We start from the raw sequence: 27,277 nt of genomic DNA, 5'->3' as shown, positions 1-27,277 counted from the left end.
TATCATTTTTTGTTGTTGCATTTGTTTTATCTCATTGTGAAATTTTTAAGAAAAAATTTGTGGAACAGTCACGTGTAAGGGCAGTTAGGTTTCTTATTTCTGTTACCCTTTTAAATTCGTCCACAATGTTCATATAGAGTAATATTTTTTCCTAGTTACATTCATTTTAAGCAAACGTTCAAACAGAGTTAAAATCTTATGATCATAAAGAGTCTTAATATTTATTAATAAAACCATATTAAATTAGCAATTTTCAATCTTCACTTTAACTATCTTTTTCTGCTAATGCTTATGGTACATAGTATTAAAAAAATTTCGATATTTTTCCATGCATATCGATAATTGTTTCAGCTTATTGATATTGATATTATAACCGTCGTTGAACAGCCGACCCAATTTTCGGGTTTAAGACTACTAGTGTTCATCTACGTAGCCTTGTAATTTTGAGTCCAATTCAGAAGACAAGGGAACTCTTGGATGAAGTATTGGGAGAAATTTGCCTTCGTGGAGGACTTTTTGATTGAACTAACCAGCATTTGCGTTACATGGAAAGGAAGACCACGAGAACCTCCCATTGTTAGAATGAGAGCAAAGGGACTCTATCCCATGATCCGTTTACCATTGAAGATAAAAAATTTTCGTCAGTACTGTGGTCGGTGCAAGCCGGTTGCGGAATTCGCATCAACTGACCATCGTTGGGATTCGAACGTGGTCCACCTCATTGGAAGGCGAAAGCTCTATCCCCTGAGCCATCACGGCTCTATTGATATAGAAAATAATATTTGTATCTTTTCACTATTGATTTCATTTTCTCTTTATTGATTTGAGCTTTCATCAAAAAGAGCTTTCATTAATTTAAGCTTTCATTAATTCATTAAATATTTAAAGGAAAGCATAATCTAAAGAAGATAAATTTCGCAGATTATGATTAATATATAGCCAGAGTTTAAGTTTTTAATTATAATAAGACATTATATGTCAACTCCACTCAAGCAACTACAGGAATACAAAATACAAACATACATTTATGAAAGCTAAAACATTCACCTAAATATAAACATAGTTTTAAATTTATCAAAGTCTTTGCAGGCTTTTGTTAAATAACAGCCTCATTTAACCCGAGGACAATGTATTTGATTTTCTTATAAATTTTTGGGAGCATAAATAAGGCATGTAAATATAGAATATCTCATTGGAATATACTTTTACGGTAAAAAATTAGTGTAAAAATAAACATTTTGATAGTGTTGTTACCAAGTGGGTGATGCGATCAAAAACGAGCATGGACAGACAGCATTGAAAGGAAATATCGATACATTTTCAATGCAACTTTGTAAAAAAAAATTCTGAAATTTGTTCTTTGTTGGTATAAACCTCTCAGGGTGTTCGTTTATGTTCCAAAAAAATTCGCATTCCTTGATAAAAATTTGAATTTGTTTCACACTAAGAACCTTTTATATTTGTGGCGTGTAAGGAATTCCGATCTTTGCTGTAATTACTTTGCAGGAAAAAACTACATAACGTGCTCTTAACTGGTACGTGTGAAGATGAACAATAATTACTTTACATTTACGTTCCATCTTAACGTAAATGGGATCGAAAGATTGTTTAGTAATGAACCACATTTTTTTTCGAAGTTGACGCTTATTGCATCAATCTCTTCCTCAGTATTGTTTTCAGATTGATAGTTTACAAGTTTAGTCTGATTGTAATTGTTCTATAGTCTGATTGTAAATCGCGGTGTTTTATAACAAAATAACGTCCTAATGATTGGCTAAGAATGTGGCTTATCATTATACTGCTCCGAATTCTCCAAATATAAAATTAAAATAATTCTAAAAACACATGCAACCACCTTGATATCTTTCTGTTTTCACGAAAAATTAATTTCCTCGTAAGCTATTGATTTTTCACAAGGCAGGGTCTGACAGCGCTCGTCTGTTTCATGCTGCTTTTTAAAGTTTCCTTTTTATTGAATTCATGTTTATTGATCCATTAAAGCTGTGTGCTTATTTTTACCCAAACAGGATGATATATATTTGTCTGTGATTGACGCAAAAGGTTTCGGTAAAGAAAGTTATCGAATACACGCCATTTTCAGGTAAAAAGTGTCTAGCACTTCCTCTTTTTTTCTGAAATAAAGATGTAGCGTTGAGTTGAAAAATTTTTGGTGCTGACAAGTTTTTTGATGACGTCGTTTATAATAAAAGATTGTATATTGTAGCTTGAAATAGCACTTGTGCCATAAGAAAAAATATTATATTTTATTAACAGCTTCAAATTTTGTAGTTTCATCAGTTTCACTGTATAATCAAAACAGATTCATTGCACTGCTGTTTTATTTTAATTTTTTGCTTCTTTTGTAGTCACGATGTTGCGAAATCAACAAAGAAGGCCTTATTTTGTAGTAATTTTTGTTTAAATTAAATATAAACCTGTATAGAACATTAGACTAAACACGTTGAGGCCTAAGCAATCATGTCAAATAGGACTTGCCTGACCCTCACTCGCGAGAATTTTGACGTAATTTCATTTTCTGGAATTAATTTTTCATTTTTTTAAAATTTTTATACTTCACACGAAAGCAAAATAATATAAAAACACGTATAAATTAAATGCATAGAAATAATTAAAAGTTTCAAATAAATTTACTGTTGGAATATTTATCAAATAAGTCTACTTATAAAATAAGAAAAGTATTTCTAACTATTATTCCGTTGGAAAAGATCATTTAAATGAAATTTATAATCTAATAGTAATTAGGAATTTTTGGAAAATAAAATTATAAATCGTAGTGTGATTTATGGTATCTATATGACCTTCGTAACACATCGATCTAAACGTGCCTGTTTTTTGCAAAAGTTAGAATATCTTATAACCTCGCATGTTTGTCTATACATTATATACATTGCATGTTCAGTGATTTTGTTCAGTGTTTTAATTAGTATCTAAAGGAAATTATGCGTTATTTATTTCTAATGTAGTGATCTACCACAATTTAAGTACATTTCTTAACAATATATACAATTAAGTAGTTTAGAATGGAGGTTAATTTATGCACGTTAGATTTTACTTAATGCACTTTTTTATTCTCTTTCAATTATCAGCTCTATTAATAGAAGCCGTTAATAGGAAAACGACGGGAAAAATGAAGGTCAAAACATAGTGTGATCAATTTTTAGAAGGTCAAAACGCATTTCCTGCTGAGAATATTTGATATTTGCTGTATTTGTCCTTGCTCTTCTTGATCTTCTTGATTAATTTGTTTATGCTCCAAACCATATCAAAATTCATGTAATAAAGCTATAATTGTTTTGTTTGCGTTGCATTTTTTTAATGACAAGAAAACTTCTGAATTATTTAAAAAAATATTATCTGTATATATTTTGGTTTCAGTGCTTTAATAATTCAGCAGTAGTGTTATTAAATGAGGTTTCGACAATCGAATAAAGTATAAGTTTTAATAGTTTAATAAACTAATTATTGAAAACATGTTGCTGGTTAGGTCTATTTTCTATAGCAATGTAACAATCAAAATGTTTAAAGGTGTAGCTTATTCAGTATATATTCTTATTACTGAATAAGCTATTGATATATTTCAGTTGGTTATAGTTGGTTGGTTTAGTTAATTATATTATTTTAGTTGGCGTCAAAAAATAAACTTAAAACAATTGCATAAATCTAAAGAAAACTACATCATGATGAGCTATAAGATTGTAAGGAATTTCTCACTTTTGTAGTTCAAAATTCATCGCGTTTGATAAATTAATAAAATACATTTAGGATTAGAGGTAATTAATAGATTGACTATCTGAATTATTAAAACAAACTGGTAAGCTTTATGAGATTTTAAGAGTTTCAGGACAAAGACAATTGGTTTGTTCTTAAAAAAAACTTTCTTCTAATTTTTTTCTTACTTTTTATCACGTCTCAAAGCTAGAAGTTAATAATGAAAATAACATTGCTGCTGCAGTAGAATAATCAAAACTCATGACAAACTTTTTTTTCTTAGAAAAAACAAGTATATTTTTGATATTTTTAAACAGTTTTACCATTAAATAAATATATTCATGAAGTATTTAAGTTTCTTATGAAGTATTTAAAAAAAGTACTTTTTAAATTATAGATGTTTATAATATTTTGAAAAAAAAAAACTAAAAATAATGTGCTTTCTATTCCACACACTTTTATTTATTTCAAGTATAAATAACCATATTTAAATCTGACTTTATTTCCCCGTCTTTAGCATTAAAAAATATTTTAGATAAGTGATTTTCAAAATAACTAGTGTATCTTCGAGATTTTCTTTTTAAAAAGTAAACGTATGTTTTCAGACATAGAAAAACATTTATTCATTAAAAAAAACAGACGCATCAAAACTAAATTACAAAATAAAGCTGTAAAACCCATAAAACGAAAAAAATGAAGAAAAAAGAAATAAATCCATTTTCTAAAAATAAAATTGGAATAAGAGAAACTGAACAGCTGACCCACCATCTCGAAAGAAAATCCATAAGGATACATCTATCTAGGCATGAAAAGAACATTGCTATCCTAAAGCCATATTCTTCTTATATCCTAGATATCTATCGGAGGAAGCCATAAAAGTGACAAAGTAAAGCAGAAGTGGCTTTTTTGAACTATCATTGTTTTATGAGTAACCAACGCTGAAGTAAAGAGGGGTTTTGCTGACAAATCTTGATTGACAACAATGGCATGACACGCTGGAAAGCCTCAAAATATCATCTTTCATAAAAATAGATTTTATTGAATATGATTGTAAGTGAATGAAAGTTGGGTGAAAGTTTTAGCACATAAGAAAACGGAGAATTTTATTTTTGATATTCGGTAGAAAATTTAGTTGCTGATTTGTGTACTCACAGCGACACTAACCCAAGACGATATAGTATTACAAAGATTAGCATGCGATACACGCTGGAAAGCCTTAAAATATCATTTTTCATTCAAATAGGTTTTATTGAATATGATTGTAAGGGAATGAAAGTTGGGTAAAAGTTTTAGCTCATAAGAAAGCGGAGAATTTTATTTTTGATATTCGGTAGAAAATGTAGTTGCTGATTTGTGTATTCACAGTGACACTAACCCAAGACGATATAGTATTACAAAGATTAGTATGCGATAAACGCTGGAAAGCCTTAAAATATCATTTTTCATTCAAATAGGTTTTATTGAATATGATTGTAAGGGAATGAAAGTTGGGTAAAAGTTTTAGCTCATGAGAAAACGGAGAATTTTATTTTTGATATTCGGTAGAAAATTTAGTTGCTGATTTGTGTATTCACAGTGACACTAACCCAAGACGATATAGTATTACAAAGATTAGTATGCGATATAGGCTGGAAAGCCTTAAAATATCATTTTTCATTCAAATAGATTTTACTGAATATAATTGTAAGTGAATGAAAGTTGGATAAAAGTTTTATCACATAAGGGAAGGGAGTAATTTATTTTTGATTCGATTTTGATGGATAAAATTTAGTTGCTGATTTGTATTTAAATCGAGACATGACGCAAAATGTTATAATAATACAATAATTATTATTTGATATAACCATACAAGCCGTAAAGTCGTATTAAATTAAATATTTGCTTTTGAGCTGAGGGCTTATGAATTTCTATGAGGAAAAATGTGACAGATCAAAATAATATTAGAGTAACAAAACTTTGAATCGCAATGGTAAAACTATTAAAGCCAGCTTTTCAAAATGTTACCTACTTTTTTTTGGGTGTTAGAATAATAAGAAAGGAAGGAATTTAATGAAACAATTTTTTTTTTCGAGAAAAATTTTTTTTTGGGTAAAAAAATATGCATATTTTGCCCCAGTTACAGTTAACTTTAATACAGTTTTGTTTTAAGATTTATTTGTGATAATGTTAAATGAGTCTTGTTTAACTGCCAGTACACTCAAATTCATGCAAAACCCATCAATTTTAGCTTAATACGAAAGTTGGTAATAAGGTTTTGATTTTTGATTAAGTTTAAGCAATAATTTAAGTTATATTTGTATAGCTTCCAACCCTACTCATGTTGCTGATTAATTTATTTTCCTTTTCGGGTCAAAAATTAGCTTTATTTTACTAAATAATGAAAAGAGGGAAAAAACTGTCAAAAGAATAACTTTTATTTTTTCTAATTCTTTATTCATCTTTGAATTAAATAAATATCCATTATTTATATCCATTTTTTAACTAAACATGAATGTCATAGTCATGAATGACTTGGTGAATATACGAACATGGTGTCGTAGCATTCTATTGAAATGATTATCTTTTCGATTGGGAAATCTTTGCAAGCATTATAGTTGTATAGCCATTAGCCCAGAATCTTCATTTTTTCTTTCACTTTGATGTGAAAACTTAAAAAGTAAGTGCGAAATGAATTATTACAGTTTGAGTTTTAATGAAATTCCTGACTATTGAAACATGGATCTTTAATATCCTTCTCATTATTTTAAAAGTTTTCGTGCTCATTGTAAAATGATCTTGAAAATTTACGGCAGAAAATTCTGCCAATCAAGGTGCTAGTACTTTTCCTTGAAAATTTAACATGTACCACAAAAATTAGGGTAGCAAAAGTACTCCGGAATGTTCGATCTGTCATGATCAGGATACAAGTCCAGGGAGTCTGTTTATCGAGCTACGCAATAACCTAGAGCATTCATTCTAATGAATGAGAAGAAATTTGCCATTATTTTCTTTTTACACTGATAATACTTTCTTTTCCATATATCTTGCAGTGAATAATACACTAGGGATACGATTTACAATAATATCAGAAGTTGTTTCCAGAAATTTTTACAATATTGACACGTCTAATTCATTTCATGTAGTCCATTTGCTGTTTCATTAGATGTTAAGCATTCCTGCAACAACACATTATGTGCTATTAAACTCATGGATGTTAAAGCTCTACAATTTAGTAGCTTTCGTGATCAACAGCATGATGATAGTATTATGGTTAGAATTGAGCAGTGGCCGCTTCTATTTCTGAGCCTTGAGCCAAATTGTTACTCATTGAGTTTAAAATTGGTTGGTTGAAGCTGCTACCGGAGGTAGAACCCGAGTCCTTCACGAAGACCTCATCAGGATACGAACCTGGTGTCATTGTTGCTCACTATTTCAATATTTCTAGATTAAAAGGAAATCATTATTCGAAATTATTCTTATTGATTCATTTTATTTAAAAAATTTAACGCATAAAAAATGTCTTAGAATCAAGTAAAATAAAACTCACAATGTATTTATGTTGGATTTAAATGTTTATAAAAAAAAATCCTTGCTTATGACTTGGTTCCCTATTTCATAAAAAAGATATTCCAAAAAATACTAAATTTAATAGCAACAAAACCTTTAAAAAATTGTTACTCTTCCATTACAATAATTCTTTTCTACTATTTCCACTGTATAAAATTCAAGTGATATGATAAATCGGATTGAGTTTTTTTCTCCGCTGATAAGTATTGCATCTGACAGCTGTTGCTAGTGAGAATCCTCTAGAGATTATAATTCAAGCATTAAAACCCCTTTCTACTTTTGGATTTAACTTGATGGCAATATCTTCAATTCAGTCAAGAGAATCTTTTTTTTCTTCTGGACAAGGAATTCTTTTGGGATTAGTAAATTTTACATCACAGGCATTACATCTCTAGATAGATGTTTATCACTTGCGAAGGAAATAACCAACGGCTGTCTTTTACTATCCATAAATTTTATTCTTTGTACTCTATCTTTATCTAAGACGTCCAAGAAGATTTTGAATTGACTAACAAAATACGTGGAATCTAGCGGAGGAGTAATGATGTTTTACTTTCTTTGTAGAGCTTAAAGCTCATGCATATAGTCTAAAGAAATTTATCGATTTGCTAATGCAAACGGATATAACGATAATAAATATGTGCCACAAAATACTCCAGTTCTAATAGAGTGAATATTAAAGGCCATAAATTACAATTTTATGCTCTGATAGAAAGGATATTTTTATTGATCCCAATTCATTCATTTTTAGTTATCACCATGATTTTTTTTCAATACGTAGTTAAAAAAATGAAAAAGATCACGCGACTATACTGCCGTGCAAACTTATTTTACTTTAAACCGTCGTTGGACTGCCGACCCAATTTCAAGTTTACGAGCTAGTATTTTAAGTGTCTGTTAACTCCGTAACTTTGTAATTTTGAGCCCAATCCAGAAGACAAGGAAACTCCTGGATCAAGTATTGGAAGAAATTTACCTTCTTGGAGGACTGACTTTTTGATGGAAGCAAACTGCATTTGTTTTACACGGAGTAGAAAACCATAAAACCTCCCACGGTTAGTCTGACAGCAAGGGGACTCTAACACATGATCCGTCTACCACTGAAGATATTTTACTTCAACACTGTGACCGGTGTACACCTGGTGCGGAATTCATATAGACCAGCTAAATCTGGAATTCAAATCCGGGTTACCTAATTGAGAAGTGAGGGCTCAATACCTGAGCCACCACTGCTCACTGTCGTGTATTTCATAACTTAATAACCGTCGTTGAATAGTCGGTCAAATTTAGGGTTTACGGCTAGCAATGTTCAACTTCGTAGCCTTGTAATTTTGAATCCAATCTAGAAGATAAGGTATTAAGTATGAACTCCTGGGTTAACTCCTGGATTAGGTATTGGAAGAAATTACCCTTCATGGAGGACTTTTAGATGGAACTAACCCGCATTTGCGTTTCATAGAGAGGATAAGCACAAAAACCTCCCACGGCAAGCCTGACTGCAAGGGGATTTTACCCCATTATCCGTCTAACAAGGAGGATATTTTTTGTCAGCACTGTGGTCAGTGCGAATTGGGTGCTTAATTCGTATCGACCAGCCATCGCTAAGATTCGAACCAGGTTCACCTAATTGCGAGTGAGCGCTCCGACCCCCTAAGCCACTGCAATCAAAAATCGTGCATTTGAAAAAAAAATACATTAGTGCTTCACGACTGACTTCGAGAAAAGTGATTTGACAATTTTTTTTTCACTGATAAGGCTATAATCGCTAAAATAGACTTTAAGAAAACTCATAAAAAATATTGAAAAAAAATATTTTTTTTGCACTGTGTAGCTTATTATACGAAGATGTCAAGTACATAAATATCTCAATTTTGAATTTTTTGTGTTTTACATTGATTTTTCTTTTGCATGGCAGAATCTGAAAGGACGTTTTTAGTAAATCATAACTGTATTTATGTAGAATACAGCTTCGTCTATTCCGTTTCATTATAAAGGGATGTGAGTGTTGACATTCATATAATTAAATAATTGAAAAGATTGTAAAAATTTATCCTACGTAAATTCATGAAATTAAAAAAAAATAAAGAAAGATAAACGTAATAAAAAACCTCTAAAAAGAAATAACTGTTTTAAATCAGGATTGGCTTTAAATGTTTTCTACCAGGGTTGGCTTTAAGATTTACTTCAATGTATGTTTAAAATCTAAATCAGTGCGTTCTTTTTATATTTCATATCTTATGTATGGGTAATTCTTCCGAAATACTAAAATTGACAGTCTCTTGCTCCGAAATCTAATACTATACTACTAAAAGAACCTTTTTTTTAAAAAAAAGTTAATAAATAGCATTGCTGTTAGCATTTTTAAATGACTTTGCATTACCATTGACTGTTTTGTATATTTAAAAAATTTAATTGGATTTCAAAATGGTATGTCACAAACAATATTTCCAATAATAACTAGCTTTAAAACTTCCCATAAACTCTTCAATGCTTAACTTTCTTTTATCTCCACCGTTGTAAGCATTTCTAGAATATATTTAGAGGGTATTAATTCCAAAAACTTTGTTGAAAATATTTTTTTCTGTCAATAATTTGGTTTTCACATGAAAATCAGTCATTTTCCTGGCCACTTCCTTTTAGAATTTTCTAACCAAAATATATAGAGCCAGCAATCAATATCTTAGGTAAAGAGATTGATAAGAATACCATTCTATCAGAGCATGTCGTATTTCAAGAACCAACTTTCTGGTTCAAAATCTGCTTCAAAAAATTTTACAATGTGAGTAGGTTTTTATGTTATCATTTTCCTGTCTTCTTGAAATCATTAATAACATAAACTACATATATTTACCTGAGTTATTTCAAGAAATCCTGTTGTTTTCTGCGGAAAGTAAACTTTTCGGACCGAAATGTTAAAGTTAAATGCTGTAAAATGGCAAATTGTCATTTTCCTGGCTTATGAATGACATCAGTAACCAGAAAATTTTTTAAACAATATAATGTAAAGAGGGAAAGCAAATATTAAGTTAATGCCCAGTTTATGTAAGATTGTAATATGCTTATATATAATCAAAGTTATTTATTTATTTAATGATTGATTATTACAAACAATTTTATTCTGTACATATCAACAACAACAAAATTTGTTGATTCTTTTAACAGTGGATAAAATAATTAATTTAAACAATTCATGGCGAATATAACACAAAGCCTTGAGGGTTTTTTTTTTCAAAACACATATAGTTAAAATATAAAGGATAAGCTAAACACATCATTGTACAATTCAATTCTGTCATAGTCCTTAAAGTTTACTTGGGTGTATAAATTAAAGAATATAATAAAGTTGTAAAATAAAATGATTTGAAATATTTTAAGTTTAAATAATATAATAAAAAAATTTCCGATGTTAATTATTATAAAATTAATTTTACTAGGTTATTTTCAAACATGGGACCTAAAAACAATCAAGGAAAAATACAATGAGAAAAAAAGAGAAGCCGAAAAGAAACGGTACGTACAAATTGTTCACAATAATTATTTTTGGAACTTATTTACACAAAAAGTTAAAGTTAACTTTTCAACTTTATATTTTTGAGTTTCTTACTATTAGCTTAAAATGACCGTTTTCGTCACTGCTAATCCAATATGCCATTTTCCTGGCATTCAAAATTTGGTGAATTCCTATTTTATATTTTTTTCTTGAGCAACTGTCAATAAACTACACTGCTATCTGTAAGATATTAATGAATGCAATTAAATAAATGTACAAAAAAATTACGTTATTTTGAAGATTTTAAATTTGAAGTATATTTTTTTCCGAATTTTCATGTTTCCAAGGAATCACCCGTAAACATAATTTTTATTTTATTTTTATTTTATAACCGTCGTTGAACAGCCGAACCAATTTTTGGGTTTACGACAGCTAATGTTCAACTCCGTAGCCTCGTAATTTTGAACCCAATCCAGAAGACAAAAGGACTCCTGGATCAAGTATTGGGAGAAATTTGCCTTCGTGGAGGACTTTTTTGATGGAACTAACCCGCACTTGCGTTACATGGAGAGGAAGACCACGAGAACCTCCCACGGTTACCCTGGCGGCAAGGGGTCCGTCCACCACTGAGGATATTTCACGTCAGCACTGTGATCCGTGCAGGCTGGATGCGGAATTCGTATCGACCAGTCATCGCCACGATCGAACCCTGGTTCACCTCATTGGAAGGCGAACGCTCTATCCCCTGAGCCATCGCGGCTCCCGTATGCATAATTGCCATATATCAGTATTGGTTATGTTTTTTGTTCAAAACAAGTTTCTGACCACAACTATTAACTGGTATGATTCTAAAGAATGTGTGCTGGTGTTGCTTGACCTTGAAAATTTCCCAGATAAATGGTAATGTGCTTGTGTTCGTGAAGAGAAAGTTCATATCAGTTTATAATTTATTTTAATGAAAGTCGAAGAGATTCTACACACCCACAAAATATGTGCCACAAAATACTCCAGTTNATATATATATAACCCCTAATTATGTATATATATATATATATAACTCCTAATTAAATATATATGATCCCTTACCCCACCATTACTTATTTTTGACTTAAATGAACGTAGTGTATAAAACTAGGTTCTTTTCAAGGATTCATCATTACGTCATGTAGACAAATTTCGTCCTACACATACATTAAATATCAAGGTTAAAAGAATTCAAACAAATCCATTAATCCATTACCAAAGAAAAAAAATTTATGAAACCTTTTATCTTTAGCCGATTTCCATAGGCATATATACATAAACCACTCTCACACAACACAGAACTCTTAAGTTATCCTGAAGAATGTGATGAGACAGGAAATGTGACATTTTTATAGCTTATCACATGATTCATGCCTTCAATATGTCCTCTTAATTTCCTACAGTTTTCATCTTTGGTCGAGCATCTTATTTTACAGGCAATAAAATTTTTATAGAGGTTTCACTTGAGGTCACTTTTAGTGTGATAAATTTTCGGAGATTTCATCACTTCTTAATTTCTCTCGTTTTTAGCATGAGATATATTTTTTTCAATACTACTTCTCAACACGAGAAAATTTCCTGATAAGTTCCCTTGTATGAATCGATATTTTCCAGTTCTTGTTTAAAGCAGAAGATTAGTTGAAAATGACCAACATTTTGAATAAGTTGAACTCTGACATGAAAGAAAATCACTATTTTTGAAATATATATACTGTTCAAAAGTTTTGGTCGAGTTGAACCATTGGAAAAGATATTTTGCTTCGGGAAATTAGAAAAGAAGATTCCATTGCTCGTTAATTTCACCCTTTTTCAGCATGTGATATGTTTCTACAATGCTACTTAAGAGTGGTGAAATTTCTAGAAAAATTTCGATGTTAGAATTGAAATTTAAAATCGTGTTTGAAATATGAGATTAGTAGAAAATAACCTACATTTTTAATAATTTAAACTAATAGCCTGATACTTATGAAAAATCAATAATTTTGAAATACGTATACTGTTTAAAATTTTGGAGTGTGTTGAACCATTGGAAAAAAAATGCTTTTGAAAATCAGAAAAGGAGATTCTATTGCTCAATTATTTCTCCCGTTTTCAATGTGCGATATTTTTCTACAATGCTACTTAACAATAGCGAAATCTCTGAACAACTTTCGATGTAAGAATCGATGTTTTAGAATTCGTGTTTAAAATTCGAGATCAGTTGAAATAAGCAATATTTTGACTGTTTAAAATCCTCGTTTAACTGAAAAATCACTAATTTTAAAGCATGTATACTGTTAAATAATTTGGTGAGTGTTGAACCCTTGAAAAAATAAACGTTGGTTTTGAAAATTGAAAATGGAAATTTTGGGAAATTTCTTTTAATCAGACTTCAAATTATCAACTGATCGTAGATTGAGCATTTTGAAGAAAGAAATCTTTTTCAACTATATATTGTTTAAAGTAAAGAAGTAGTTAAAAATGTTTGTCATTTAGAAGCAAATAGCTTTGCATTTTTAGTTGTTTGCAATTTTTTTTTAGAAAATTCTTATTAGACTGTACACACTGCGGCAGAAAGGGATACTTAGGAGATAAGCTAGGAGATTTAATTTTATTACTCGATTGTTATATTGTTGGACATTTTAGAGCGTTTTGAAGTCTAATATCATTCAAATTTTCTGTAACCATACTAAATTGAACAAAATCACCGTTCTTTATGAGCTTCATAACTTAATACTATGTCCACTTTTAAAATTTTTGTATTGCATTAAACCATAATATCGCTTAAATTAGCTACAGCATTAAAATCTGGAGCTAAACTGGACGAAATAGTTTTTTTTTTTCAAATTTTATTACTCTAGACTATTTTTGAAGTTGTACGAAAGCATGGTTCGATTTATCACATTAATAAGGTAGCAGCAATTCTGTACTACATGTAACGTAAAATCTCGTCCTTAAATCAATGTGTTTGAAAGTGTACAAAATAAACAACGAAGGTTTTATTTGTACGTATGATAAATTATCAGTACTCAAAGAATATAAGAAAATGTTGGTAGCCAGCAAAAATTTATGATATTCAGTGAAAATATTTGTACTTCTGTTACTAGTCTTTCTTTCTTCTTCCAAATTTAAAATTCTGTTGAATCCATCCAAGCATGGAAATCAAATGCCTGCATTTGGAATACTTATTATAAAATGAATGAACAACACAATAAAGTTTTATTAAGAAGTATCAAAATAATAAAAATATATTTGTACTTATAATAATATTACGTTTTTACAATTAAATAATCATAAATAATGTTTACATTAGCATTTAATTAATTAGCACGTAATATAGCTTTTTTAGCTAATAAATTATAAATTAAGACGTAATTTCGTCAAGACTTCTGATTACAAGGCATTGGAAAAATGACGAAAGAACATTCTTACATCAGGAGCCCAGCACAAAAAATGCACGATTACTATGTGTATAATTGCTATGTGTATAAGTTAATATAGGTTAATAAAGGTTTTTGATTGATAGTGTAAAGCATGGCCGATATAGGCGAAGAAATATCATTCGAGCAAAATTCTCAGATCAATATTAAAACATAAAAAAATGTCTGATCGTAATTGAAAAATTAAAAATCTGAAAAATATAGTCGCCACTCAAAATTTACTTAATTACTGGGTGGCTGTATTTCACAAGACCTGTAATTAACTATATTTCTTTTATAATGCATAAATATAAAAATAATAATAATTTGGGGTGTTTTACCTGCTTATAGTTTGTTTTATAAATTCGCACGATTTTAAATACAATTAAATGAAAATAAAAATTTAATATTAAATACAATTAATTGAAAATAAAAATTTAATATTGAATAGAATTAAATGAAAATAAAAATTAAAAAAGGAAAACAAATTAATTAAATAAATGCTATTAAAACTTTTCAAAATATTATTTTAAGCTTTACTTAAAATTGATATTCTTTTTTATATGTTTTCCTTATGAATGTTTTGTATGATCAAAGAGAGCTTTTATTTTAATAAAATTAAATTAAAAAGATATGAGTTTAAGTAAAAAGAAGTCCATAGAAGAAGTTTTGATATCATTAATGAAATTTTCTTACGTTTCTTGTAAACATACCTTGACTTAAACAAACTTTCGCATTTAATCATAGATTCAAAGTAAATTAATTAAAATGAAATTTCAAAAAAATTACAATTAATTCATGTTTGTATATCATCGCATCATTTCAGATAAATAGCCACTTTTAAACGAAAGTATACTTTCTTTGAGTTAGGGTTTATGAAATTCAGATCACATTAGATTATTTTATTGATGAAAATATTTATTAATCTTTACTGTTTCTTATGATGAGGAAAAAATTAATTTATTTCCTAGCAAATTAAAGAAGATACGCCTCGTTTCCAAGAAGCAGACTTTCATCAATATAATTAATAGACGAATAGAAAAATTAAGCTTTTATGGCTTTTTCTAAGTTTCCACTTCAGAGATATGTAAGAAATGAGTTTTTGTACTTAATTTATTGCATTAAATGTTTTTTTGTCTACAGTCATTAAAACAAAGTGAAAGAACAACGAAACAATTGAATTTTAATTCATTGTTTTTCTAATAATTGGATTTAACAATTGATCCAAGAGAATAGTCATCATTATCTTTATGAGCCATGTAATTAGAAACATTAATAATACGCTAACGAAAACCTAAAGACGATTAAGAGAATGCATATAAATTCTTAAAAATGAAAAGAATGTATTAAAAGCAGATTCATATCGTCACAGAACAAATAAAATATTCAATATAAAAAAAATCTGGATGAAAGAAAATCACAATCAGCATAAAAATCTAACCGTCAGATTGGGTTGAGACTAAAGAAAACCGAATTAAAGAAGAAATAATGATTACTCATGGCCGATTTAAATTAGAAGGAATAACGATTAGCTGATATAAAATATTCATGACAAAGAATGAAAAAAAAGGGGAAAAAAATTCTTCAATTTCACGCGCTGGCATATCCAACAAAAATCTGAATTAAGTATTATGTTTCTTTTTTATTTTTTTTATATTTTCCATGAAAAATGTTTTTATCTAATTTCTTACTGCGCAAGATAGGACTTGTTTCGAATTTTATTGATGCAGCGAAAATTGATCCCTAACTCATTTTCGGTATCTGATAAAACTATGCAGTTGTTCCTTTTTGAAATAACTATTCCTTCTGAAATGAAAGAGATTTGAGCCTTAGAAAGAAATTTGCAATTCAAACGCAGCTTGGTCAAATTGCACTTAACAATATCCTTTTCACTCTCATTACTCTGCAAAATCATTTCGTACCAAGTGTTGGAAATTTTGCAAATCTCGAACTGGGAGATTAATCAATTGCTAGCCATATCTGAATCATGACTTACGATAAACTGAAAGGAATAGTGGTGAAACTAGCCGAATAAAAAGAAATTTTTTTTCCCCAATTTAGAAACATAATTTCCCCTCTGAATGGAATGATATACATTTCTGTATGTGATTTCTACATTTTGAGTTATCATGATTAATCTAAATTAAATTCTTGATATGAGGCTATATATTATTTTTTATGCAAGGAATAAAGCAAAACTGTCTAGACTTATGACAAATACCCTTTAACTATGCACGCAACACCTTGATTGCTCTAAATTTTCTAAACAGAAAATTGATAGTGACTAGTTAGGTATCGTTTGTAGTAGTGTGTGAAGCAAAAAAAAAAAGAAAGAAAAACCTGAATAATTTTTGATCTTCCTGTTCCAGGGTTCAACCTTAATATTTCGAGAAAGTCACCCCAAATATGCTAATTAAGTAGTGCAGACAAAATTTTAAGTTATTTTAAGACGGAGTCAGACACAAAAACGCACCTTCTCTGAATAAATATTCTTTTTTTCGAATACATTAATTCCGATTTCTGATTTCCAAAATATAGAGGGTAGTCACACTTGGGAAAATACGGTCCCCAGGAGAGTGATCTAAAGTTTGAAGCCCTTAATTTTTATTTTTGTACATTTCACCATATCTTGAGAACTTTTTAAAGCAAATTGAGATATTTTTGCACGCAATTAGAAATTCAAAGAAAATAAATCCAAAGGGAATTCATTGCAAAAATAGCTTTTAGTTAGCAATTATTATTTTTACTACATTATTTAATTACAGTTGAATATTTTCTGTATCTGATTTCTTAGATTAAATTAACATCTGTACGAACTAATTAGGATATTTGGTGTCATCCACTCGAACCATTAAGTGTCGGAGCGTGAGAATGCCGATCTTTGGATCAAAAGTTATTCAGGAAGGTACTTTCTTTGCACAATGTACGAATAAATACTATTGCAATATTAATAACAATGTAGCTGAAAAAATTTTACCATAAAATATAGGATACTAAATAAATAGTAATATTAAGAGCTGCAAATTAGCTAGTATTTTTTAAAAAAATTACGATATAGAGTTAAACAGAAAAAAAAAATATTATTTTACTCATTTTTTCTATTGTTGAAAATTAAGTGAATGAGTTTGATTCGCTACCATAATCATAAGTTAAGGAATTATTTGTGAAAATTTTAGTCAAAAATAATTAAGGATGCTATTAATTCTTTGAGGTGTCTACTGTTGTGAGAATTATTTTGAAGTCTAAATTATTAGAGATGTATTAAAAATAAATATTTCAATTTAATCAAAACTAACACTCATCCAGTTCTTTGCCTGGTTCAAAAATAACCCTTTTTGCACAGAGGCAGAAGCTTTTGAAAAATGTAACTATCCAATTTTTTTTGAAAAAATATAGCTTAATATATATATTTTTATAAAATAATATTAACATCACATAATTAACTTCAAAATAATATTAACTTCAAAGTAATATTGACCATTCAAGTAATATTGATAATAATGCTGACATTTTATGAGGAAAAAGGCTTGCTTGAAAGTGGTATGGAATAAGATTAAAACGAAGTAATTCAGTAATTGATCCTTCATGTTAGTATTTGTTTTTTTACTGCTATGAAAATGGTACAATTTAAAAAAAATATCAATAAAATTAATAAGTTTAGTTGAACATAAAATAAATACTAAAAAAAAATTCATTACAATTTTAGAAATATATTAAAATAATATTTTCAGGTATCAGAGCATCTTTAAATGCACAATTGTTAACGAACTTAGCTGAAGTGGCAAAAAGGGATATTTTGAAATAAATATTCCTTTCTAATAATCAGAAGCTTAAAGTTTGTGTAAAAGGTTAACGGTTCCAGTACCTTACTTATGCGGTTAACTTCGTCCTACATAATCAAACTTAGGTTACGCGCTTAAAATTCGCGTGATTATAATAACCATCAATTTATCATAACCATCTTCCTAACAATCTATCAAAAATGACAGGATAAAACAGAAACTACGAGCTTTTAATGAGGATTAAATAAGGCTGTCAGCTAAAGGTTACGATAAGTCAGATATACAGTTAAAATAAGAGACTAAGTAAAGTTATTTCTAAAAAAATCAAAGATACGTGTTAGATTTTATGAACGCTAATCATAAATTGAGTCAGTTTAAATATTGCTTATAAGTACTTGATGTTTTTAGTTGTGCTTTGTTATAAATTAGTTGTGCTTTTTATTATAAATGCTGACAACACATTTTCTGTCAAATTAAGTATTTGTATTTTAGTTTACGTAAATCATAACATATAAATTTCAACTTCTTTAGGAGTGGTAGGTTTTGCTCAGATTTTTATGTAGTTTACCCCATTTATTTATGTATAGAAAATAGGGCATTGCTATTGTAAATATGTGTAATTTAGAATTGAAAAATATTTTTAAGAAGTAATTTGCTTTTACTCAATTATTTTTATCTTAAATTTTTCTGAACTACGTAAGTAAGAGTTACTACAAGAGGGAATCAAAGCAGGGGAAGAAAAAAAACCCCGCTTAAATTTAGAAATGTCATAATTTTTTACCAGTAATTTTAACAAATTTATTGAGTATGCAAGTTTTATTTATTAATTTTCACCTTTAAAAGCTATCAAAGAATTCATAAAGCATTTAAGCGTAATGACATAGTTATATTAGTATTTTAATCAACCATAGTTTTAAAGATACACTAAAAAATTAGTTATACGCTTATACCGTATATTATGACGATATATAATGAAACTAGAGACATAAAAAACTAACAACAAATTATTCTTAATGCTATTGTTGAGCTTTAAGTTTATTCGGTTTTTAATAGCATAACAGTAAAGATCTAAACATTTGATTATTATAAATATTATTTCACTAGAAAATTAACTTTATTAACTTTATTCATAATACTATTATTGAATTTTAAGATTATTTGGCTTTCCGTAATATAACTGCAAGGATCTTTACTTAACAATTAATGACAATTAACAATTAACGATAAAATTATATATATTTAATGTATTTTTATTTTTAATTATCTACTATAAATTATTTTTATGCCATTTTTCTAGATTTGCCTAAACAGACCCAAAAATTTATTTCCGAAATCAGACATGAATAATACTTTGTTAAGATTAATCTACTCTTAAAAGTTTCTCAAACTTAACATACAAAATTAAAAATTAAAAATCTTTATAGCACCGAAAGAAAATCACAATTAGTCATTCTTCAAAATTGATGACTGGTGACAAACACAACTGTGCCAATTTTATTGTCAAAAGGATCTGGCGTCAAAATGATTGATTTTAGTGAGGCTTATTCAGTTCAAATCATTGCGCGAAAACTATGGAAATGCATGTTATCGATTGCCCCCATACTTCATGTCGTTATAACAGCTATTCTAATTACCTAGTAGTGTTGAATAGCAAAATGCAAATACGCGGCAATAGTTACGTTTTCCTAGTATCCGGGCTTTGATCAACTTCATACCGAAATGGGCATAAACTTTCTCAATAATGGTCAAAATAACAGCTTAAACTTACCGTTATTGGAATCACCCTGGGGGCATTAAGAGAGTCCATGCAATTAAGATGATGAGATAGCTGTGGGGTTAATTTTCCCACTAACACCAGGAAATAGATGTGGTTAGTACTTGTACTTCCTGCCTGATGATACGACTTAATTTGAAATGCGTTTGAAAACTTTTTAAAAGTACTAACTTAAGTTACTCTAGTGTGTCCTTCTAAATTAAGTGAAAAGAAATATTATCTTTTGAATATATTTGCATACAATATGTTTTTAAGACTCTAATATTTAAAACGGCTTTCCTTTTAAAAGTTATTCCTTCTAGTAAAAAACGATTGACATTTTGGAGAGGTTTTTATAACAAATTTTTCTTTTCGTAAATAGCAAATAAATTGCTGTATCAGCATCGCAAAAATAATGACAAAAATTTAATATTTTTAACTGATTAAATGCTTCAAACAATGCAATCTATGCTTTATTTTAACTAACAATTAACAGTGTGATAGTAATTTTTTGAATTATAGAATACTAATGATAAAAACATATTAAGTGTAAAGAAATACTATCTTTTGAAAGTATTTGCTTACAGTTTTGAGTTGAATGGCTTGTTTTTAAGGTTTCCATTATTTAAGATACCTTTACTACTAAAAGTAATTCTAGTCTAAACCAACTGTCAAAATATTACTTCGCTTTTTATAATATTTTCTTTTCATAAATAGTAAATAAATTACTATGCCAGAGTAGCAAAACTGTGATATTCTTAACTGAATAAATGATTCTAACACTGCAACATGAGCTTTGTTCTGCATTGTTTGAAGCATTTATTAGTTATAGCAATTAATTGTTCGACAGTGCATTTTTGAACTATAGAACATTAATGACTAAAACACACAAAGTATTAAAAAGATATTAAGTGAAAAGAAATATTATCTTTTGAAAATATTTGCGCACAATTGTGCGTTAAGTTGCTTGTCTTTAAAGTCTTTAATATTTGAAGCGTCTTTTCTACTATAAGTGATTATTTTTAGTCTAAAACAACTGTCGAGATTTCGTAATAGTTTTCATAATAACATTTCATTTTTGTAAATAGTAAATAAAGCACTATCACAAAAATAATGGCAAAAATGTAATATTTTTCACAGAATAAATTCTTCAAACAATGCGCATGTGTGCATTTTTATAACTAACAATTAACAGATTGATAGAATTAAAGAATCAATTATATGTTTGATTCATAGAATGCTAATTATTAAACAGGCAAAGTATCGAATGGTTATTAAGCGAAAAGAAATGTTATTTTTTCGAAATATCTGAGTATAGTTGTAAGCTAAAATGCTTGCTTTTGAAGCTTCTAATATTTAAAACGCCTTTTTCAACTAAGTTAGTTAGTTATTTAGTGTTTTTGGCACAAGAGCCGGAAATGGCTATACCGCACCATGAACTTGGTCTAAAAAACGAGTGCTTGGTTTAAATAAGACCTAAAATAGAAAAAAAGGTAAATTTTAAAAGGTGAAATTAAATTGAGGTAGATAATCCAATGTCCTTAAGGTATAACAGAAGATTATAGTGTGGTTTATCGCCAACAAGTAAATGTAAAGTAGGATTATTGCAGCCAAAATAGCGTTGTCTGAGAAGTTTAAATTTGTTGCACTGGGTCAGAACGTGTTTCGCAGTTAATGGTTCATTACAGCTAGAGCAATCTGGTGCAGGTTCACCTAGTAAGAGATGCCTATGTGTAATACGTGTATGACCAATACTCAAACGATTCAATATAACTTCGTATTTTCTCGGCAAACTTTGTTTCATTACTGGTTCTATATTTGGTATAAGACTGTGTAACTTGTTATTTGTCTCCTCATTCCAACTTTTTTGCCATTCGAACTGTAGTGTAAAATTAATCGCATTTCTAATATCTAAATATGATAATGGTCGAACTGAAAGGTTTTGAGTCAATTAAGCGAATTCGTCAGCCTTTTCATTACCCAGAATGCCACAGTGCCCAGGAATCCACGATAACATCACAGAATAACCCAAACTTTGTAAATTTTCATAAGTATAAACTACGATAGAATGAGACGTATGGGTAAAATTGTTTAATGCTGCCAGACAACTTTTAAAATCGGTATAAATGTACCATTTTTTGTGTGTTTGGGTAAGAATAAATTGTAGAGCCAATAAGATGGCCTGAGCTTCGCATATAAAAACTGAACAAGATGGATGCAGTTTTTCAGTGATGATTTCATTTGGCGTCACCACTGCAGATGCTATATGACGGTCATTCTTCGAGCCATCAGTGAAAATAGGGTTAAAATCCTGATACTGTTCACGATGCGAATTAAACATTTGTCGGTACATTAAAGTAGATGTCTCACGTTTTGTCTGATTTTCAAAAATATCAATAGTGTTAAAATACAGTACGTTCCAAAGTGTTAGTTGTTTATATGCTGGTAAAATTTCATAATCTTCTAAATTTAAAAAAGATAAAAACTTTTTCCTCCTGAGTCCAAAAGTCGGAGTACAGGATGGTCTATTGTTAAAAAGGACTTCATAATCGGGTATGAAAACCTTATCAAACATGGGATGATTAGGATGACTCTTTAGATGAAAGTAGTAATTTAATGAAAGCTTAGTTCGTCGGGAGATGAGAGATGGTTCCTGAGTTATTACTTGCAAACTTTTAATGGGTGAAGTGCGAAAAGCACCAGTTGCTATACGCATTTTCAACTAAGAGTGACTCATTTTAGTCCTAAACGACTGTCACGAATTTGTCTAGGTTTTAGAACAAAATTTTATTGTTGTAAATAGCAAATAAATGCAAAAAATATTTGCAAAAGTGTAATATTTTAACAGAATAACTGCTTCAAAAAATGCACTATATGCTTTATTATAGCAAATAATTAACATTTTAATAATGGATTTTCAGATTATAGAATACAAGGGACTAAGACAAGTAAAATATATTAAATGGATATTGATAAAACAATGGGAAAGTTTCAGCAAAAGTGCGAGTTTTTGCAATTAAAACTGTTTTATTCTTTGGCAAAAAAATATTAACATGAGTTTGCTTTCAATATTTATGCAATCAAAATTTACAAGCATGTAAATTGTGATGCAATTTAACATGTCCTTTATAACTAGTATAGTAATTTATAATAAAACATGTAATTTAAAGTTACAGTTTTCTAACATTTATATACTTTAGAAATTGTAAAGCTGATTTATAAACACGTTTTGTTCTTTAAAACTGTCTATAAACGCTGCATAATATTGCAACTATAAGGCTCATTACGTCTAAAACTAGTTTCAGTAAACGGTAATCGTTGTTCATTTTAAATAAAAGTGGACTGTTTAAAAAATTACTTACAGACGTATATCCTAGGATCAACATCTCTTTTGGGATCGTCCATTTTTCTAGACTTCGCTTTTTTCAGAGCAGCATTGGTGGGGGCAAAAAGTGTTACATCTCGACTATCTAATAAAGTTACAAGAACTGTTCCTTGCCCCACCATGTTATAGAACTGTAAAAAAAATAAAACATGTAAATTACAAATTTAAATAGCAATGATTATGAACAAAATTAAGTTAGTATGGACAAATAAAAGAAAATTAAATGAATGGAATGTAAGTGAATACATATTTTTCAATGTCAAAGTACCTAAAAAAATTTTGAGTACCTGGTAATATTTATCAAAAAAAAGAAAGAGAAAAAGAGAGAAATATTACTAGATACTCATGCTTCTAGCTTTCTATCGACAATTCTTGCAACTAAAAAAACACAGAAAACTTGTTTGTACGTTATTATAATAGTTAAAGTAAAGATAAAGTCAAATAAGTTTTATTTATGTTTCAACGTTCAAGAAAATCATCAAAATTTGAAAATGCTTGCTTAAATAATAATAATAATAATAAATTAATAAATAAATCTAATAATTCTTCATTTTAAGTAAATTTTGAGATAGATTATGTCGAATCAAAAAAATAATTAGAATAATAGATGAGTATATTTGATATGGATGCATAATACCTCTATGCTACGCATATTTAGTCTTTTTTTTTAATTAACTCTTAAAACTATTATGGACGTAGTTTTCTGAATTGATCATTCTGTAGGAATGCTTGAAGGAGGAAAAAACATTGCATTTAAGTGCCCAATCTTTGAACGGTTTTCTAGATCAAACTATTTGAGATACATATTGGGAGCATATTTCCCAGATTGCGGTAACCCCTAGGTATTGGGCAAACCCGTTAGAAGGCATGGCTTCGTAGAAACTGCATTTTTATGTCTGATTTCGTAGCTTAAAATACATCTGGGAAAATTAATTTTCAAATTCAACTTCACCCGCTCAAACCATTTACTTCTAGTTCGTAAAGATCTGATCATTAGATCAAAATTTATTCAAGATCTTTCCTTTTTTTTCTTTTGCTCACTGTACATATATCTAACTTAAAAATTTGTGAAGGTTCAAAGGTGTGATGGCTGCTTATTTTACTGAAGGTTAGGATTTTGATCCGTGTATAAGCAATAGTTATCTGCAAGTCCACTCTTAATATGTAGAAGTTTGCATATTTTCATAAATGTAGAGGCACATTCGTATTTTTTCGTAGGTTTCGCAACTGCATTATTTAAATGGTTAATGACTTCGCAATACTTATTAACTTGGCCATTCTTAATCTTAAATTTCAACGTGTGTCGAAAAGATGTACCATTTTCTTTTAATTTTGTCTTAAAATGTGAGATGAGTAAGCCTGCGTATTTTCTAAGCTTTTTACTCTCTAGAAATTATGCAACTTTATGGAGGGTTGCTACAAATTTACCTCCAAATGTAGCGTGAATGGACAACTAGTCAACTTTTCATTTTGGACATAGCTATGCTTCTGTGAATCTTTAATGCAAAAAGTATTTATTTGCTTTGCTCCGAGCCTCATCTATTTTATCATATAATTTTACTTGTCTGATTTTAAACAAAAACCGGTTCTGAAACAAGATAAAAAGTTTCTTCTTCAAACTAGCACAAAGCAGGGCTCGCTACCTAATAGAACAGAACCTCTTTCCTGACTTTGAAGATCTGCTCAATTTGAGACAAATATTTACACTGGAAATTTAAAACTCTGAAGAAGAGCTCCAACCCATTTCAACAAAGCAAAACAAAAAACAATTACCTTGCAATGTGGGATCACAAAGCAAAAGGCATAATGCGAAAAGAAGTATACATCGCTTAGTTGAATGGATATTGCCGGTCCAAACAGATGGTGTAACAGCGGGGGGTCTGTATCTTGCCCTCCCGGGATTTTTGACCTCTGACCTTTCTTCTTCCTCTTTTTTTTTTTTTGCTCTCGAGGCTCACCCTTTTCTTTCCGACCCCACATTGTATGGCGTAGTTTTGGCAAGTTCTGTCTCTCCTTATAGACTTAACCATTCATTTTTTTATATTCTATTTCCCGCCTTTCCTTTAACGTTAAGAATAACAATTAATGTTAAGTAACCTTTATCCAAGCGCAATGAATGCTTTAAAATTTATTTAGATTATTTTTTCTTTTTTAGAAATGGACGTTTTCCTTTAAAGAAAAATCTAAATCAACCATTTTGCTACGTCTTATTTTGTTATCAAGTATACTATTCTTATCCAATCCATGCACAGAATTCGTAAACAACGCATTTCTTAAATTAATTTAAAAAAAAGAAAAACGAAATGTTTATCAATAATAATTTGTTTTTTGGAGTTTTCATCTCCTTCGATTTGTACTGCGAGTTTTTTCAAATGAAAACCAAAAACAGTGAATATAAAAAGTTATGTGAGATATGTTTTATGCATTTTCAGATCCCCTTTACGATAAAATGCTATTTTTTCATCCAATTTGCGAGCTTTCTCGGATGAAAAATTCAATCCAACAGGAGTCGAAGAGTTTCAAAATGTTTTTACGTGCTCTGTAAATGGGAAAGTGCTGCACGGGTTGCAAAGGAAAACACAAATGGGAAAGAAAAACAATTTTCAATAAAAGTTGGCTTTATAAAGGGTTTTGTTTGCGAAGAAAAGAACAAAATATATTTCTCGAAAATTTGATTTTACCTTATTATTAACTATTGAAAAGAAGTTGACAGGCAAAGATATGCAGTTTAAAAATTGTAATGAATTGTATTTAAAAGCTTTCGTTTTATTTTCAAAAAGCTATCTAGAAATTATTTTATGGTTTCAAGAAAAGATAAACTAAACGCTTTAACATATTTTTAAATAAAAGAAACATTTGATCATCGAATTCACAATAAATAAAAAGAAAAAAACAAAATAAATTTTTAGGACCGTGGGATAGAAACTTCTCTCCATATCTTAATTAAGTTTTGGGAATTTAATTTGATTGAGCACTTAGCTTCGTAGCTGTATTTTTTTAAATAAATTATTCAACAAAAATTAAATTAATAATCCATTTCATATTTATAAATTATACTAAATTAGTTAAAACTGAAAGAGAAAATTTAACATTTAATTATTCGCTTTTATTTTAAATAGCTATTTCAAAAATTTTCTTCTAACTATTTAAGTTTAACAGCACAGTGTGTTTATACAAACAACGTTGCCATGTGTTTATACAACCATGTCTAAAATGTGTTATACAATAACAATATTTAATTAAAATTCTTTCAAGAGTATTTGAAATATTAAAAATCATTTAATTTTTCAATACTTTTATTCTTCGCTCCCAGTTTAATTGTTTTAATTTAGTGTAAGGTATTTGAGATAGATTTTTTGAGAAAACACTGGCAAAGTATAGATAATTTCTCTTTTAGTAGTATTATTCACCATTCAAACTATATTGGACAATTGACGTTCATATTCTTGAATATTTACAATAATTGATGCTATTGTTGTTTAATGATGCATCATAGTTCTTTTATATTGTATTTCGTTCTCCTTCTTTGCAAATTCAGAAAAACAAGTAAAAAATTGATTTTCTAACCTTTTGTTAACATTGTTTATTGTTTTTGTACTTTTCTTTAACCTTTTTTACTTGATTTTAAAAAACTTTATACACTCTAGAAACAAGAATTTCAGGTTACATCATAAAACAACTTCTTTACAGTTCTTAAGTATCAAGCGATCCTATTGAGAAACGGTTTTCAAGCTGGCTGGATTTGTTGGTGCAAAGCTCTATGTTTCGAAAGAACTGAAATGTTTGCGGTCTTCAGTTTCGCCAATGTGCCATAAATCTTGGGTCCAATAGCCATTTGTGGATATTACCCTTCACCGACTTCTGATTCATGAGGCTCTTTCGTCAGAAAAAGAAATGGTGAGGTAAACTGGGCGGTAAAATAACTTTCGTCTGGGAGGAACACATAAAAAGCATTAAGAATACTTCAACGCAAGTAACTTGAATTTAAGGGCAGTTTTACCTAAATGAAGGCGTCAAATGTTTCCAAACTATGCCATTAAAGAATTGCATTATAATAAAATGTTTCGCCTTTCGCATTATGTTCTCTGTATTTCAGGATTATGCAGTGTTCCTTATATATAAATATATACCCCTTCACCGACAGTGACATTTATGCTATATATATATATA

The 27,277-nt window shown here is 29.2% G+C and overlaps 1 protein-coding gene across 1 annotated transcript in view; it reads right to left on the bottom strand.

Annotated features, from left to right (window-relative positions):
• LOC107443694 (fasciclin 1) overlaps window positions 1–27,277 on the bottom strand; it is a 264,168-nt gene that overhangs the window by 111,207 nt on the left and 125,684 nt on the right. Inside the window, exon 2 of the mRNA XM_016057640.3 lies at window positions 23,085–23,238. Coding sequence (XP_015913126.1) covers window positions 23,085–23,238 — 154 coding nt within the window. The remainder of the gene's footprint in view (window positions 1–23,084; window positions 23,239–27,277) is intronic.

Source organism: Parasteatoda tepidariorum, chromosome X1 (genome assembly GCF_043381705.1).
Source record: "Parasteatoda tepidariorum isolate YZ-2023 chromosome X1, CAS_Ptep_4.0, whole genome shotgun sequence".
NCBI classification, from domain to species: domain Eukaryota; kingdom Metazoa; phylum Arthropoda; class Arachnida; order Araneae; family Theridiidae; genus Parasteatoda; species Parasteatoda tepidariorum.
The sequence above is the reverse complement of the archived record's forward strand: the minus strand, read 5'-3'. Positions and strand labels throughout refer to the sequence as shown.